This window comes from Vanacampus margaritifer, chromosome 19, assembly GCF_051991255.1.
Source record: "Vanacampus margaritifer isolate UIUO_Vmar chromosome 19, RoL_Vmar_1.0, whole genome shotgun sequence".
Lineage (NCBI taxonomy): Eukaryota > Metazoa > Chordata > Actinopteri > Syngnathiformes > Syngnathidae > Vanacampus > Vanacampus margaritifer.
In genome coordinates this window covers 12,421,094-12,438,884 of record NC_135450.1, presented here as the reverse complement: position 1 = coordinate 12,438,884, position 17,791 = coordinate 12,421,094, and the positions used below count along the sequence as shown (strand labels likewise).

Sequence of the window (17,791 nt, the reverse complement as noted above, 5' to 3'; positions counted from 1 at the left end):
AATCTAGGTTTTTTTATACTCTTGTTAACAAAAGTAGATTTTTTTAACTAATAGAAATAGTTAAGTTAATTTTAATTAATTTATGAGTTAACTAGTGAAGTCATGTGATTAATTACAACAAAAATGTAATTGCCTGATGCCCCTAATTAAAAAAAAAAAGATTATTAAAAATTAGGGACGTCAGACGATTAAGTTTTTTAATTGTAATTAATCGCATGACTTCACTAGTTAACTTGCGATTAATCACTCATTTCATATCTGTTCTAAATGTACAATAAAAAAAATCTAGTTTTTTTATACTTTTGTTAACTAAAGTAGTTTTTTTTAACTAATAGAAATAGTTAAGTTAATTTTAATTAATTTATGAGTTAACTAGTGAAGTCATGTGATTAATTACAACAAAAATGTAATTGCCTGATGCCCCTAATTAAAAAAAAAAAGATTATTAAAAATTAGGGACGTCAGACAATTAAGTTTTTTAATTGTAATTAATCGCATGACTTCACTAGTTAACTCGCGATTAATCACTCATTTCATATCTGTTCTAAATGTACAATAAAAAAATCTAGGTTTTTTTATACTCTTGTTAACAAAAGTAGATTTTTTTAACTAATAGAAATAGTTAAGTTAATTTTAATTAATTTATGAGTTAACTAGTGAAGTCATGTGATTAATTACAACAAAAATGTAATTGCCTGATGCCCCTAATTAAAAAAAAAAAGATTATTAAAAATTAGGGACATCAGACGATTAAGTTTTTTAATTGTAATTAATCGCATGACTTCACTAGTTAACTCGCGATTAATCACTCATTTCATATCTGTTCTAAATGTACAATAAAAAAATCTAGTTTTTTTATACTCTTGTTAACTTAAGTAGTTTTTTTTAACTAATAGAAATAGTTAAGTTCATTTTAATTAATTTATGAGTTAACTAGTGAAGTCATGTGATTAATTACAATAAAAATGTAATTGCCTGATGCCCCTAATTAAAAAAAAAAAGATTATTAAAAATTAGGGATGTCAGACAATTACGTTTTTTAATTGTGATTAATCTAAAACTAGTTAACTCGCGATTAATCACTCATTTCATATCTGTTCTAAATGTACAATAAAAAAATGTCTTGTCTGAAACTGCCACACGTTACACAACAAAAAAAAAACAAGCATTAGCATTAGTTAAAGTAATAACACAACAGACTGTCTAGCGATTAAATTGATCATAAATAGTTCCTGGTTGAGAATTTAATTTTCAGCTCGTCACACTAGTTTTAGTGGTGAATGTTGCCTGGTACTTGAGAAGAGACGTCGGACCTTACAAGAACCCAACTGCAGTAGTGGTGGTAACTGAAGTCACATTTCCACCTCATGCTTGGCTATGAGGTAGCTGACATATTTCCTAAGCATCAGCTGAGTTTCCTGAAAGCACCCCCCCCCACCCCCCACCCACACCCCCACCCCCGCTACCAGCCCTGAAAAGAAGCCACAATGACCACCACAGTCCAAATGAAGGTAAACTCTCACGCTTGTGAGGCTTGACTGGTGACATGTCATGACATGATATTTCAAATATAAATTTGCATAGTCATTCAATATTGATTCAATACAAAAGACAAGTGACAATCCATACCATAATGTAAATGTCGTGACACAAGAAGAAAGCCTATTTAGCTTGACAGCTAGACAATGTGATCATTTACTGTAACAATTGAGGCTTTTTCAAAGTAATATAACATGACAATGACACTCCTTATCAAATGTGGATTAATTGCCTTGAACAAAAAAAAAAAACACAACAATGTAAATGGTACAAAGTTAAAGGTTCAAAGTGCTTACCTTCTGGCTCAGTGCACCCCAGAGAAGTCAGCGTGCAGATGTGGTCGCTGACTTCAAAACACATTTTCCTTCCTTTTTTTGTAGTCGCACAGCTGCAATCTGTGATGAAGGCTTCCTGGGTGTTTTTTTTTTGTGTGTGTTTTGGGCCAATTTCAGATTTTTATTTTATTGTGGCCGTTTTTTTTTTTTTTTTGAACGTGAATCACAAATTATGGAGGACCCCCAAAAACGGCAAAATTAAATATATATATATTTTTTTAAAGAATATAAAAATATTTAAAAAAAAAGAAATAATAATAATAATATATATATATATATATACTGTATATATATATATATATATATATATATATATATATATATATATATATACTGTATATATATATATATATATATATATATATATATATATATAAAACCAACCAAAACCAAAGCAGTCATCATGACAGGTCACCACCGGGTGGCGCTCGAGTGCAAAGCGCCGGACCCCCCATTATCCATAAATATAATAAATACTTCTTTTTTTGCAGTCGCACAGCTGCAATCTGTGATGAAGGTTTCCTGGGTGGGTTTTTTTTGTGTTTTGGGCCAATTTCCGATTTTTATTTTATTGTGGGCAGGTTTTTGTTTTTTTTGAACGTGAATCACAAATTATGGAGGAAAATTAAATATATATATTTTTTTTAAAGAATATAAAAATATAAAAAAAAAATATATATATATATATATATAACCAACCAAAACCAAAGCAGTCATCATGACAGGTCACCACCGGGTGGCGCTCGAGTGCAAAGCGCCGGACCCCCCATTATCCATAAATATAATAAATACTTCTTTTTTTGCAGTCGCACAGCTGCAATCTGTGATGAAGGTTTCCTGGGTGGGTTTTTTTTGTGTTTTGGGCCAATTTCCGATTTTTATTTTATTGTGGGCAGGTTTTTGTTTTTTTTGAACGTGAATCACAAATTATGGAGGAAAATTAAATATATATATATTTTTTAAAGAATATAAAAATATAAAAAAAAAAAAAATATATATATATATAACCAACCAAAACCAAAGCAGTCATCATGACAGGTCACCACCGGGTGGCGCTCGAGTGCAAAGCGCCGGACAACGATAGATCAACAAAAATATGAACACTTCTGTTTTTGAAAGGCGGCTATGCAAACTGATGTAATGTTTCCATTTGGATTACCACTAGAAATGGTAACACACAAAAATTAACGGGAATCACAAATTATGGAGGACCCCAAAAAAAACGGCAAAATTAAAAATAAAATAAAAATGTTTTAAAGAATATAAAAATATAATAATAAAAAATACTATATATATATATATATAAAACCAACCAAAACCAAGGCAGTCATCATGACAGGTCACCACCGGGTGGCGCTCGAGTGCAAAGCGCCAGACCCCCCATTATCCATAAATATAATAAATACTTCTTATTTGGCCACGGATTTCATCAAACTCCCTCTTTTAGCTACTTTTGGTAGACATACTATCATAAAATTTAAAAAAAAAAAAAAAGGGAGGAAACATGATTTAATTCTTAAAATAAGCAATTAAAAAGTTTTTTAAAAAAAATGGAATTTTGAAACAGAACACATTTATTTACTTAATTGTGCAGATACTTACCCCAACAACAAAATACATATTATATATACAGCATATATGTCAAAATTTTCACAGCCGTGAGGTAAAACTTTCCAACTGTACATTTGTGACATTCAGGGACTGAAAAAATATCAATCTATACTGTGCATATGTACAGTATTTCTTTTGTACAATCTCCAAAGCGTTTCTTCCATCACATTAACTCGGTAAAGCAATAAAAGCTGATCGGTGCCTTAAAGCCACAAAAACAGTCCAATGGCAAGAATGAGGTGAAGTTATTCATCCGTCTTTGCAAACAATTAGCAAGGAGTGAAAGTGGGGAAAAATAGCCAAGGCTTTTTATTGTAGTTTTTTTTTTTTTAGCAAAAGTCATCATGAAAATAAAGTCATTTTAATTCATTTACTGCCATTGACCTCTTTTGTGTGGCCCGAAAACTCCTTTATATTTGTTCAAGTGTCTCAGTAAAAAATGCAGAGGAAAAAAAACAAACAAACACATTCTTAGTTCATATGGGAAGTTTTAACCGTTCTTTGACAGAATAAATAAAAACAAAAATACAAACGTTTGATTTGATGCTAGGCTGATTGCATAGCTCGACAAATCCAGCATTCAGGATTCAAAAAGCTGCACGGGAAACAGTATGATTATTTTTCAACTGTTTCAAAAACACAAATGAGTAAATACAGTACATTCGTCAAATTGAACAATTCACTTAAAAGAAAGAAAAAAAATATACATTCCAGATTCAGTATAAGATGCTCAACTCCTCTTCGGGTCATTGGTCATAAAAATGTCCTTTTAAAAAGCGCTTTTGTTCCCTTGTGTCAATCAAATAACACTTTCAGTGATGGTATCGACACAAAATAGCTGCGATGACGATTTAACTCATTGACAAGAGATTTTGTTGTTCGGAGACAACAAGGTGCTTTGTCCTCAGTAAGGCAGGAAGACCAACCAGTAGGGCCACAGGCAAAATAAACATTTGCTCATTAGGATACCAGAATCTTTTTGGTAAACTTACAAGAGTAAAATTATTTTTGGGGGGGTTGTGTTTTTTTGACACAATAAGGTGCAATATTATGATGATACAGGTTGTATTTTGGGGAAGGAACTTGGTTGCAATCGTGGTAATTTTTTTTAAAAGGACTTTTTATTTTTTTTAAAAAAAAAAAGAAAGGAAAAACTAAATATGACTTAAAGATAAATTCTAAGAAGTAAAATCGTACTTTTTCAGATTCTATGTTGAGAATTTTTGGGGAAAAGTTGTTTTTTTTTTAAAGATAATAATTAAAAAATATATATATTTTACTACCCTAAGATTAAAAAACAAAAAATATTCCATTATTATTTTATATTTTACTATCCTATAATTAAAAAAAAAAGAAAATAAGATTTTTTTTTGGGGGGGGGGGTGCAAATTATTTTATTTTATTTTTTTAACAATACCTTTTCTTGCAAAAATATGGCTTTTTTTTGGTTCAGATAAATCTTGGTAAAACTTTAACTTAACATACAACTATTACTCCATTTCCTTAATATTATGACTTTTGTGGTATTGCATTTACAGTCATCTTTTAAATGTGGTCCCAAAAATCCTTTTTTACAGGAAGACAATTATCCTTAACACTCAAAAATATTTCATATATATATTTTTTTATATATATATATACACACACACACACATGTTGGGTCTACATTTCTAGTGGGGACATCTCATTGTCATAATGCATTTCCGAGCCCCTTACCTTAACCATCACAACTGATTCCTTAATCTCAACCAAAACCCAATTCAAACCTAAACTCTAAAACCAAGTCTTGACCCTCAAAAAGGGGTCTGGACTAATGGGGACCACCAAAAGGTCCCCACAATGATAGAAACCCCCCCAGAAAATGCTCTCCCATGATGTGATACAAACCCGAGTACACACACACACACACACACACACACACACACACACACACACACACACACACACACACACACACACACACACACACACACTTACTCACAAAAAGGTTACAGATATTTGATAGGTGCCATTTCAGGATGAGCCTAAAATGTACTCTAACCTTTACAGGTCAACTTCATTTGACCTTTAATAACCTCTGAATGCACAAGTCCTTCTGTTCAGTACCAAAGTAACTCAACAGCAAAAATCTCAATAAGGAGTTGTTTTTTTGTTTTTTTCACTTTCAGTCTCTCTGTAGCAAAAGTTTACGTAGTTTGAGTTCGAGAAAACAGCGATTAGCGCTTTGGACTTTCCCTTGCTAGGCTGTAAAATGTCATAACAGTATAAAAGGGGAGGAGACTCACAGGCCGGAGGTCTGCGCCTGAGCCTGACCTTGTCGGCTGGCGGGCTGGGGCGCCGCCTCGCAGTCGTCGCGGCCCCGCTCGGGCCCCCGCGCGTACATGAGCACCAGCGTGACGGTGGCGAACGTGGCGGCGTTGACGGGGAAGGCGCGCAGCAGTGTGGAGGTGAGCCCCCGCGTGAACACCAGGTAGCCCTCCCTGCGCACGCTCTGCCGCACGCAGTCGGCGATGCCGCCGTATTGGTTGACGCCGCCCACGCCGTCCGCCTGCAGCCGCGACTTGATCACGTCCACCGGGTAGGTGGAGAGCCACGAGGCGATGCCCGCCATGCCGCCGGCGAACAGCAGCTTGGGGATCATGTAGCGGTCTTCGGGCTCGCAGCCCAGCTGCCGCGTCAGCACGTCGTACGCCAGGAAGTAGAAGCCGAAAGCGGGCGTCTCGCGGATGAACGTCGTCACCATGCCCCTGTTGATGCCCCGCACGCCCTCGCGCCGGTAGATACGCACCAAGCAGTCCAATGAGTTCTTGTACATCTTCCGGGAGGACTTTTTCTCGCCCGAGCCTTGCATCTGCATGCGCGTCTTGGCGAGCTCCATGGGGCAGCAGATGACGGATTGGATGGCGCCCGCCGCAGCGCCCGCCAGGTACTGGTTGGTGGGCGTGTCCTGGCCCAGCATGCGCATGGCGTTGCCCTGCACGCCGAACACGATGGCGTTGATGAAGGTCAGGCCCATCATGGGGGAGCCGATGCCTTTGTACAAACCAAACATCTGGAAGGAGGCACAGAAGAGATGATTACTACTAAAATAAAATATATAAAAATAAGTTAGAAACAATATTTGTAAAATATTTTAATTAAAAGTATTCTAAAATAAAAATAAATTAATATATAAAAATACGTTTTAAAAATATGTTTTATTAAAACTGTTCTAAGATAAAACTTTAATATATAATAAATATATATATAAAAAATAAGTTAAAAACATATTTAACAAATCTTAATTAAAACTGTTCTACTAAAATAAAAATAAGTAAAAAAATATTTTGTAATATTTTTAATTAAAACTGTTCTGGACAAAATAAAACGTATTTGATAAAAGACAAGGAATTTTGAAAAAATGTGCAACTTGTTTTTACTCAAAATAATGACTTATAATACATAGATTAAAAAAGTAAAGAAAATATATTTTTAAAATCTTAAAACTTTTCTACTAAGATCAGAATAAATAAATATATAAAATAAGTTTTAAAAATATATTTTAAAAATATTTTTAAATTAAAACTATTCTGGACAAAATAAAACTTATTTAAAAAAAAGACAATGAATTTTGGAAAAATATGTTTGTTTTTTACCTCAAAATACTTTTTTTTTTAAGTGTTTTATTAAAATAAAAAATAAATATACAGTATAAAAATAAGTTAAAAAACATATTTTTAATCAAAACTATTCTGGACAAAATAAAACGTATTTAATAAAAGACAAGGAATTTTGAAAAAATGTGTAACTTGTTTTTACTCAAAATAATGACTTATAATACATAGATTAAAAAAGTAAAGAAAATATATTTTTAAAATCTTAAAACTTTTCTACTAAGATCAGAATAAATAAATATATAAAATAAGTTTAAAAAATATATTTTAAAAATATTTTTAAATCAAAACTATTCTGGACAAAATAAAACTTATTTAAAAAAAGACAATGAATTTTGAAAAAAAACAACATGTTTTTTCTCTCTCTCAAAATGATGATTTTTCAATAAAATACTTTAAAAACAAAAACAAATAAGACTACAGGGTAGGAGAACTCAAAAATATGTTTTATACAGCCCCACTGTCAAGTCTATGTACGTACCGACTCCTGACGTATGATCGATTGGAAACAGTGAAAGGTGCCGCGGTATAGAGGCTTATCAACATTCTGGACTTGCAGTCTGACCTGGAGGAAAAACACAAACACGCACTTTGTGAACGCACTGATGGCAATGAGGGGCCATGTCAGACCATTTGGCTGCGGGTTCAAACTCAGTTTTCTCAGTTTTACGCTATTTCAGTGACCTTTGTGCTTCCCCCCTTCCCCTTTCATTAACATTAATTCATTAATTTTGTTCACGTGCTTATGTACAAACAGGTTTTCTTACCTTCACTGTGTCAAATGGGTGACCAACTAAAACTCCAGCAGCACCTGAGGACAAACCACAAACAGGGCATTCAAAAGATGTTCATTTATTCTAAAGCATGCACATCCATCGTGTTGACTAAACACGGAACGTGGCTGGTATATTGCAAAGCTACATTGAGTTTTTCAGCAAAAAACGGATAATAGGTTCCCGCCCCCAAAAATGCGAATGCTGGGTTCACTGTATGTAAGATTGATATATTGTTGCTAGTAAAAAAATTAAATAAAAAATTAAAATAAATTTAAAAATTTAAAATAAAATACAAAATACAAAAACTTTTTTTTTTACTTTTTTGATTTTTTTTTTTAAACCTAAAACTAAAAAAAAATATTTTCATAAGATTAGGACTCTTAAAAAAAATATTTGTCTTTTTCTTAATCAAATGACTTTTTCTAAGTAGGATTATGATTTAAAAAAATTAAGATTCAGGCTTTTTGGAAATAAAAAAACACGTTTTTATTAGTACAATCAGGACAAATTCATTTTTTAAGAGTCTCTCTTATCTATTTATTGGTGACTGGCATGCGGCTAAATTATTAAACCATTGTTTTCCTGAGCGGCGATAGGCAGGGCTGACCTGAGATCAGTTATGTCCCGAGTCACCTGAGTCCTTTTATGGTCACTGGATAAAAATATGGCGCCGCATTCTATTCCTCGGCACCTCAAAGGCAGCTAAAGTGCATGATTGTAAAACTCAAGACTTTAGTCAAGAGGAAGTAACTGAACATAAAACATAATTTGCAGCTATAAGAGGAATATTAACTCATTCACTGCCATTAATGTATTTAAAAAAAAAAGATTATTAAAAATTAGGGCCGACAGGCGATTCAATTTTTTTATTGTAATTAATCGCATGACTTCACTAGTTAACTAAAATTTTTATATCTGTTCTAATTGTACAATAAAAAAATATATTATTATTTATTATTATTATTATTATTATTATTATTAAAATTATAGGTTTTCATACTCTTGTTAACAAAAGTGGGAAAAAAAAGTTAAACTAATAGAAATAGTTTAAATGAATTTTTGACGTTTATAGCCATCAATGGTAGTGAATGAATAAAAAAAGAAAAATGAAAGCATTGTTAAAAATTTGGGGCGTCAGGCGATTAAAGTTTGTAATTGTAATTAATTGTATGACTTCACTAGTTAACTCACGATTAATCACAAATTTTATATCTATTCTAAATGTACAATAAAAAAAATTAGGTTTTCAGGCTCTTGTTAACAAAAGTGGAGAAAAATGTTAAACTAATAGAAATAGTTCAAATGAATTTTTGACGTCTATAGCCGTCAATGGCAGTGAATGAGTTAATAATCATGATATTTACAGATGATACAAGAATATTATAATATAAACTTATTATTAATATAAACTTACTGTACATAGTTTTTTCATAAATAATAAGCTTCAAAAGGGAAGGGCTGTTGCGTCAAAGCCTGTGGAGGTTGCCGACTATCGGTTGTAAACAAACGTCTGAGTTGCTAATCCCACATAAGCACCTGCTTGATCACATGACCTATTTGTAAAGAGCGCGGCCATCAGCTGAGCGCCAGGAAAAGAACACAAGCATGTGTGTGTTTGACACAAATGACGCCGGCCATTGACCTCAATCTACTACTACTTGTAGTGTGTCACAGACACAAAAAAAAACACCACAAGAAGATACCATGGAATTTAAAATCAACATAGTTTTCTAGGGGTGTGCCCAAAAAAATCGATTCTCATAAGAATCGCGATTCTCATTTAGTATGATTCAGAATCGATTCAAAATGTCCCAAAATCGATTTTATTTCAATTATTTTATACTGTCTTGCCCTTGTTTGTGTGTGCCTTTATTGGGAGCACTGTTCATGTTGTACACGATTTGGCCACTTAGGGGCAGTGTGATTCCGCTCGTTCTGATACACTGATTAAGTTGTAGCCACACAGAAGCAAAAAGTCATGATCAAGTTATTCCAATAAAAGTTTTTTTTTTTTTTGCAGTGTAAGATGTTAAGATGCTTCTCTGTATACATTCCTGAAGCGTTTTTCTATGAATAGTCGTTCTTTTGAGTGATAAAAGTGCCACGAGTAGCGCGCTAGTTAGCACTAGCTTGTCAGACTGGAGTCGATCATGACAATTCTTTGCATATCTATAAATTGAAGCAGAAATCATTGTCAATCAAATAATGTTGAATCTTAAATCGTTCTGAATCGATTCGGAATCGAATCGCAGACCCAAAAATCGGAATTGAATCGAATCATGAGACGTCTCATAGTTTTCCCTTAAAATTATACATTTTCTCAGTTTAAACTTTTGACCTGTTCTCTATCTTCTATTCTGAATGAAATATTAAAATTTGCCACTTCCACATAATTGCATTCAGTTTTTATTCAATTTGTTTAGTGTCCAAACTTTTTGGGGAATTGGGTTTATATAAATAAACAACAAAGTAGGCCAGGCTAATGTTGACAAGCACATGCTCCAGCAGCATACTACAGTATAGATAAAGCCTGCCATTGGTCAGCGCGGGGGCGTGTGAAAACCCTGTCCTATCATCTGTGTCGTGTGCGTGTGTGTATCCTTTACACACCCGCCACTGGATGACGAGCTCGAGTTGCCATTTTGCGCTCAACCCAAAACGGAACAACAACCAACGAGGGCCTAACCTTGACCAAACGTCATTCATGCCTTGCCGACCGTAGTGGCGGACCGTGTGTTATGCGAGTCGACAGGTAAAGATCGCAGTAAACAGTAGAGACATCCCAAAAAGTTTTTAACTCATTCCCTGCCATTGACGGCTATAGACGTCAAAAAATCATTTGAACTATTTCTATTAGTTTAACATTTTTTCCCTCACTTTTGTTAACAAGAGTATGAAAACCTAGATTTTTTTTATTGTACATTTAGAACAGATATAAAATTTTTAATTAATTTATGAGTTAACTAGTGAAGTCGTGATTAATTACAATTAAAAAATAATAATAATTGCCTGATGCCCCTAATTAAAAAAAAAGAAAATAATATTAAAAATTGGGGGCATCAGACGATAAAATTAATTGCACGACTTCAATGGTTAACTCAGGATTAATCACAAATTTTATATCTGTTTTAAATGTACAATAAAAAAAATCTAGGTTTTTATACTCTTGTTAACAAAAGTGGGGGAAAAAATTACAACTAATATAAATAATTAAATAAATAGCATTTTTGACATCTATACCCGTCAATGGCAGTGAATGAGTTAAAGTCATTTGCGTGTGATAATCCTAATCTATTATGTCAATTTAAACTGTATTTACCTCAAATTACACTTCTTATCATATGCAAATTTGTAATATTCCGACTTAACATTATTTGCATAAAAACAATACTTTTTATCTCATTACAAATTGATGTAAAAAAAATTATCATCATTTCCCATTGCCAACAAATGTTTTGCAAAATAACAGACGTTTCCATCTCTGCGTTACAACCATTTAACATATTCATCAAGCGTGTGCTCGCAATGTAAACAAGAAAGCCAACGTAAACAATAACCGCAATGTTCACTGCTAACCTGTTTGTTTGCCAATCTAAGTGAGCAGTGACTGCATAAATCGAGGCTGTTGCTTATTAGCGGTTTGTTCAATTAGCATATTCTCACACACCAGTGACGTTCCATTTCACGACCACCCTCACACCTTCCAGTGCATACTAAACTCCGCGCCGCTCTGTTATCATTTTAATCTCCATATAAACTCGACTGTGCACTCTGCGGTGACAGTTCATGAGCGATCTGGATGCGCCTGAGTGTGCCCACCCGCGGTTGTGCTTTGAAAATGCATTTAGTCGTAATCTGAACACGGAGTTGCATCACTTTAGGAAAACGGGCGGGGGGGCGAGGGGGAGACGAGCCGCACTTACCGCCAATGCAGCCAGCAACGAAGTCCATCACCGCTCCTCACCTGCTTGCGTTTTTTTTTTTAATAATAGCCACTCTGAGGAAAACACTTTCTTTTCCACACCCAGTTCGTGAATCGACTACCCGGATGCCGACGCGCGTAATGACAGCACTCTAAATCTTGGCTAATGAACTAATTAAAGCGACGTTTAGCGAGCCTCTTCCCTCCTTATTGACTTCTCTGTCACGTCAGGCTGCGAATTTATAATTTAGTGTTTATTTTATGCTAATAAAACTGCCGTGTGACCTATTCGTCCTCCCGGAAGCGCGCTTGACAGCTTCTCGGTGTCCCGTGCTTCACAGAGGTTGCCTTGGAGCAGGGAGCGTCAAAGGAAGTAAACTCGCGAGAGGGAGGGGCTTGGTAGCTATCCGACCAATCAGAAGCCGAGGACGGAGCCGACACCTGCTTGCATCAATAATAATGTCATATGATTGGAAAGTGGTGAGATGGAGCTCCAAAGGTTTGAACTACGTCAGGGTGGTTTCTGACCAATCAAAGGTCTGGAACGAAGCGGGCACCTGCGTGGACGCTTCTCGCCTGCTACTGGCTAACACGGGGAAAGTGGCTCCTGGCTCTGAATTACGTCACAGAAGAATCAACTTTGATATTTGTTTCACAAAATTACACGAAACAGATGCGATGAGTATAATACTCCACAGTGAAACGACAACCGGAAGTACCATAAGAAGGGGGAGCGAGACTTTTACTTACGTCACGTGGTACGTAACCTTAACGGTTTTGGCTTCGGAATGTGACGTTAAGCATAATCAGAACCACAGCCTATTTATGTGAAATATCTCGAAAATAAATACCATGTAACTAAATATATTTGTTTTAACCAATACATCCCTTTTTAATTTAATTTAATTTACTTATTTGCAGTTCGGCTAAACCCGGAAATGGCTGTGACGTTTGGCTCTTCCGACACGTGACTCCACCACTCGAAGTGACGCAACAGTCAGTCACGCATGCAAGGTTAAGCAGATGCAGGGTGAGGCAGCAGCAGCGGAAAGAAGAATGGCTTCGTGCCCAAAAACAAATACACGCCGCGTTCTGTTTGCATGCTGACAAGGATGCACATCGCTGATTTCGTGTCCGGCTCGTTGGCAGGTAACAGCGGACGACAACATGGCGGCTTCTAAATTCGATGTTATGTGTTTTAACTACCATCGACATTGTACAGTTAACGTACGTATTAACTAACATTTAGATCATAAACAACTTGTAGAGAGTGATTTTTGTCACGTAACTAAAATATTTACATTCGTTTTTTCAGACTGAACGAACCTGTCATACTGGTTTATAAATTGAACTACGCGGCTTCCGTAGTAATTTAGTCAGTAATGTGCCGGTAGTGTTTCTCTCTCTCTTTCTATAGGTGCCCCTGCTCAAATTAAATGCTTTTTTTTCTCCAAGTACTGCGCATTGCTTAGTTCAATTTTGAAAAATGGTGAGTAAGTCCTTAAAATCCTTCTTGAGTGAATCATTACAGTACTTCTACTGTAATTGAAACGTGCATTTTCCTCTCCCTTATCTTTATAATAGTAAGAAGAACAACGATTAGTCAGTTGATTGGATGAGGTTGGAAGTGGTAGTAGTTCACATTAATGTGGATTATGATAGATTAGGTCTGATTAAGTATTTTAATGTTTTTAAGCGCAAGATGTAAGACTATCATTGCTTTAAATCGAAGCAACCTTTTATTAAATCAGTTTTTATAGGACGTTTGGGCCCGCTCTGGAAATCTCGCCTAATGGTAAGTATGTCCCTAATTGTAATTACACGAAAAAAAGTTTTGATGTTATAAGAATGCAGAAGTGATTGAGGGGGAGGGGGGAGGGGGGATCACAAACTTCTAAGAATAAAGGTATAACGTTATGTAACGAAACAAGTGAAGTTGAGAGAATAAAGTTGCCACGTTATGAGAAAAAAATTGAGGTTACGACAAAGTTGTAACCGTCACGAGAAGTAACAAAGTAGTTACCAGAAAGAAAAATAGCAGTTACACGGCAAAAGTCGCCATGTTACAAGAATAAAGGAGTGATGTTACGAGATAAAATCGCTAAGTGCCGAGAATAAAATTGCAATGTTTCAACAAGTAGTTGCAGTGTTGGAAGGAAGAAAAAAAACACTTTTAAAAGTGTAGACAAGTGATGTTACGAGAAAACAATCATCAGAGTGATATGAAAAAAACTTGCAATTTTACAAGAATAAAGTGAGGTTACAAGAAAGTTGTAACATTCTGTACCAGGAAAAAAAAAATCAGTTGCAAGACAAAAAAAAAAGTCATAATGTCATAAGGATAAAAAGTGAATTAATGAGAATAACTTTGCAACGTTGTGAGAATTAAGTTAAAGTTACGGGGGGGAAAATACGTAAAGCTCTAAGAAAGACATACGACTATTAGGAAAATAAAGAATTAATATTCCAAAAAAAAAAATAGTGAAGAAAAAAAAAGTCAAAAAGTAACAACTTGAGATTAAACAAGTGATGTTATGAGAAAACAATTTCAGATTCAATAAAGTTACTTGCAACAGTACGAGAATAAAGTTGCAACTTCGCAACAATAATGTGCTGTTGAAAGAAACTGCAAATATAAAATAGAAAAGTGGTAAGACGTGGCGATAACCAGGACAAAAAAAAAAATGTAACGAGTCAATTTGCTTGGAGCCAAAAGTGAAAGAACAAGTTGCGGCAGGTTGGAAGTTCTCAACTCGCAATGCAATTGTGAGTGTGTGTGTCGTTGATGCTCTCGTTTCTTTGCACAGGGGCCTGTGGCATGGCGGTGGGATACCCCCTGGACACGGTCAAGGTGAACACGTTAGATTTTTTTGGAAAAAAAATTGCAAATAGGATTGGAAACCAAATGGAAAGCTCAACACTCATCTGCTTCCGTTGTGCAGGTTCGGATCCAAACCCAAAGACAGTTTACGGGAATATGGCAGTGTGTTGCCACCACGTTTTCCAGAGAAGGGGTGAGAATATGCGCACATGGCCACTTCATTAGGTACACAAGCTGAGAGTTCATGGGAATTTTTTTCTACTAGAGAAAATAAATACTTAAAATTAGGGGTGTCTAGCGATGAATTTTTTTAATCGTAATTAATCGCATGACTTCAATAGTTAACTCATGATTAATCGCAAATTTTATTTCTGTTGTAAATGTACCCCAAAAAAAATGTTTCCAAGTTTTTATACTCGTTAACATAAAACTGGGGAAAAAATGTAAAACTAATAGAAATACGGCTGCATCTTTTAGTCATTGGTACAGTAATTTCATAATAATTCATAAAATGGAGTCAACATTAAAAAGACGAGTGCGATATTGATTTGTGTTAAGGTAATTTTTTCTGCCACTAGATGGCATAACTGCATTTGTAAGACGTTGGTGACAGCTCAGTGCATTTTTCTTTTCATATTAAGAGCTATCTAATCTTTAACATGAAGTAACTTTTTAAAATTGTAAAAAACAACTTGACCCCAGTCTCCACAAATATATACATTATTATTAAACTTATTATGGCTAAATTTTGACATGGACATGTCAGCTGCGTTGCGAAAAAAATAGTGGCGTTAAAGGAACTTTAAATTAACTCAAAATGAACGCACAAATTTTGATATCACTACTTAAAATAGATAAGATTTCTCTCAATTTGGAATTTTAGCTCTTGAAACACATAATAATAATAATAATAATAATATTTTCTGTGATGTCATCAGGCGCACGGCTTCTTCAAAGGCATGTCGTTGCCAATGGCAACCATCTCCGTCACGTCCTCGGTGGCGTTCGGAACCTACAAAAACTGTCTGCAGTGTCTGAAGCAGGCGCGAGGCGCCGCCCGCAGTCCCGGCACCAAGCCCGAGATCTTCCTCTCGGGACTGGTGGGTGGGGTAACGCAGGTGAGAGCGGTACGACTCGACAACACGGCGCCGTCAACGTTTTTGACCGTCCCACCCTGCTCCTTTCCAAGGTGTTGTTTGTGGCGCCCGGCGACATGATCAAAGTGCGCCTCCAGTGTCAGACGGAGTCGGCGCGGCGCGGGACCAAGCCCAAGTACCGCGGGCCGGTCCACTGCCTGCTGAGCATCTTCAAGGAGGAGAGCCTGCGAGGGCTGTACCGGGGAGCCCTGCCGCTGGCGCTCAGGGACGGCCCCGGGTTCGCCATGTACTTTCTGACCTACAACACCATTTGCGAATGGCTGACGGGCAGCGGGGCGGAGAAGCCAGGTGAAGGACGAGTAATCCATGTTATGGGTTCCTCGGGGTTTATTTACACAATCACATTCGTCTCCTATCGCAGGCTGGAGCGCAGTGATGTTGGCCGGGGGCTTCGCGGGAACGGTGGCGTGGTCCATTAGCACGCCAATGGACGTGATTAAGGCCCGCCTGCAGATGGACGGCGCTCGGGTGACGCGGCGCTACAGGGGGCTGGTCCACTGCATCGCCGAAACCACGCGCACCGAGGGGGTGGCTGTTTTCTTCCGCAGCCTCGGCATCAACTGCCTGCGAGCCTTCCCCGTCAACCTGGTGGTGTTTGTCACCTACGAGCTTTTCACCGGCCTCTTGCAGGCCAAGCCGGACAACGCCGACAGCCCGCGGGTGGGCTTGGAATGACAACATGCATATTGGTGACTGTTTAAGTTGAAACTTAACTAGAGCTCGGAATTGGCTCAAAGCTTAACTCATTCACTGCCATTGACGCCTATAAACGTCAAAAATTAATTTGACATTTTTTCCACTTTTGTTAACAAGGGTATGAAAACCTAGACATAAAAAAAAAAAATCTTTAAAAAAAAAAAGATTATCGAAAATTAGGGGCTTCAGGCGTACATTTTTTAATTGTAATTAATTCAATAGTTAACTCACGATATAATCACAAATTTTACATCTGTTCTAAATATACAATATTTTTTTTCTTGTTAACAAAAGTGGAAACAAAAATGTTAAACTAATAGAAATAGTTCAAATGATTTTTGGACGTCTATAGCCGTCAATGGCAGTGAATGAGTTAAGGGAGGAGTAATTTTCTCCCCATAAGTGAATATAAAAAGTCTACACAGGGTTTGTGTGTGTACGCTATAATTAGCGTTTTTTAAAATAAAATTTTCATTTAAATCAAAGGGGTTAGACTAGATTTGTTGAGGTTCCGAGGGTCCACCAGTTTAATCACGTGGTCATTATGAAATTACGAAGTAACCACTTATGGCCTGTAGGTGGCGCGCCAAGCCAGCCAATTGTCAAGTCAAGGCCGGAAAGAACTGCAATAAGACTGGAAAAAACAAAGCTGCAACACGGCACATTCACACATTCATATTTATCTGCACTTGTTGGTCAATTTGATTATTTTTAAATGAGTGTTAAATGTTTCATTCTAATATTTTTGCGTTTATCATTGCTGATTTATTCATGTCACAAAATGTACGTGCCTTGAATAATAGTACAATAAAAGGTGACTCAACAAGTTGTCTTAATTTTGTTGAAAAATCTAATTTGGTTCATTTTTCTCAACTTACCAAGTTAAATTAAAAACATTCATGGGGGGGGGGGGTTGACTTAAATAGCAGTACGCAAACGAGGAGGGACATTACAATGTCAAGCAATTGGCGTTTTGGGGGAAATTTTCGCCCTCTTGTGGTTATCTTTAGAATTGCTCTCCCTGTCAGTGCAGCTCAAGCAAATTGGACTTGTTTGGAGGTCAAGTAAAAAAAAAAAAAAAAGTTTATACGCATAATTGCCTCATGTTTATAATTTCCAGTTGCACCCACGAGAACAAACACGTGCGACTACGCTGGCTCAATGGACAAGGCGTGACAGCCGTAAACAAAAACAACCCGCAAATAATTTTAATGGCTGTTTCCAAAAAGCTTTTTTTTTTTTTTTTCAACGCTCACGCGCAGATAACAGGCTTGGCCGAGC

General features: G+C 36.1%; 2 protein-coding genes across 8 annotated transcripts; one reads left to right on the top strand and one right to left on the bottom strand.

Moving 5' to 3' along the window:
- Positions 1-3,425: 3,425 nt before the first annotated feature.
- On the bottom strand, positions 3,426-12,208 carry LOC144039371 (mitochondrial basic amino acids transporter-like). The gene is made up of 4 exons (XM_077552669.1): positions 11,838-12,208; positions 7,906-7,949; positions 7,620-7,703; positions 3,426-6,537 (listed from the first exon to the last, which is right to left on the bottom strand). Exons 1-4 carry the CDS (start codon positions 11,863-11,865, stop codon positions 5,767-5,769), a joined length of 927 nt encoding a protein of 308 aa, XP_077408795.1. The 5' UTR covers positions 11,866-12,208; the 3' UTR covers positions 3,426-5,766.
- Positions 12,209-12,386: 178 nt separating this feature from the next.
- On the top strand, positions 12,387-17,336 carry slc25a47a (solute carrier family 25 member 47a). 7 transcript variants are annotated; one of them, XM_077552675.1, is made up of 8 exons: positions 12,387-12,594; positions 12,758-12,985; positions 13,597-13,631; positions 14,644-14,687; positions 14,779-14,850; positions 15,596-15,775; positions 15,847-16,102; positions 16,176-17,336. In XM_077552675.1, exons 4-8 carry the CDS (start codon positions 14,655-14,657, stop codon positions 16,487-16,489), a joined length of 855 nt encoding a protein of 284 aa, XP_077408801.1. In that variant the 5' UTR covers positions 12,387-12,594; positions 12,758-12,985; positions 13,597-13,631; positions 14,644-14,654; the 3' UTR covers positions 16,490-17,336. The 7 variants fall into 7 exon arrangements, with proteins under 7 accessions (XP_077408801.1, XP_077408803.1, XP_077408800.1 ...); XM_077552677.1 differs by having other exon boundaries at positions 13,588-13,631; XM_077552674.1 differs by lacking the exon at positions 13,597-13,631 and having other exon boundaries at positions 12,758-13,325.
- The last annotated feature ends 455 nt before the right edge of the window (positions 17,337-17,791 follow it).

Excerpts from the sequence above, each read along its gene's own strand:
- LOC144039371 (XM_077552669.1), bottom strand. The coding sequence starts at position 11,865 with ATGGACTTCGTTGCTGGCTGCATTGGCG. Across the intron at positions 7,704-7,905 it reads ACCCATTTGACACAGTGAAG|GTCAGACTGCAAGTCCAGAA; the intron begins GTAAGAAAACCT and ends TTTTTCCTCCAG. Across the intron at positions 6,538-7,619 it reads CGATCATACGTCAGGAGTCG|ATGTTTGGTTTGTACAAAGG; the intron begins GTACGTACATAG and ends GCCTCCTTCCAG.
- slc25a47a (XM_077552670.1), top strand. The coding sequence starts at position 12,937 with ATGCTGACAAGGATGCACATCGCTGATTTCGTGTCCGGCTCGTTGGCA. Across the intron at positions 14,851-15,595 it reads CCACGTTTTCCAGAGAAGGG|GCGCACGGCTTCTTCAAAGG; the intron begins GTGAGAATATGC and ends TGATGTCATCAG. Across the intron at positions 15,776-15,846 it reads TGGTGGGTGGGGTAACGCAG|GTGTTGTTTGTGGCGCCCGG; the intron begins GTGAGAGCGGTA and ends CTCCTTTCCAAG.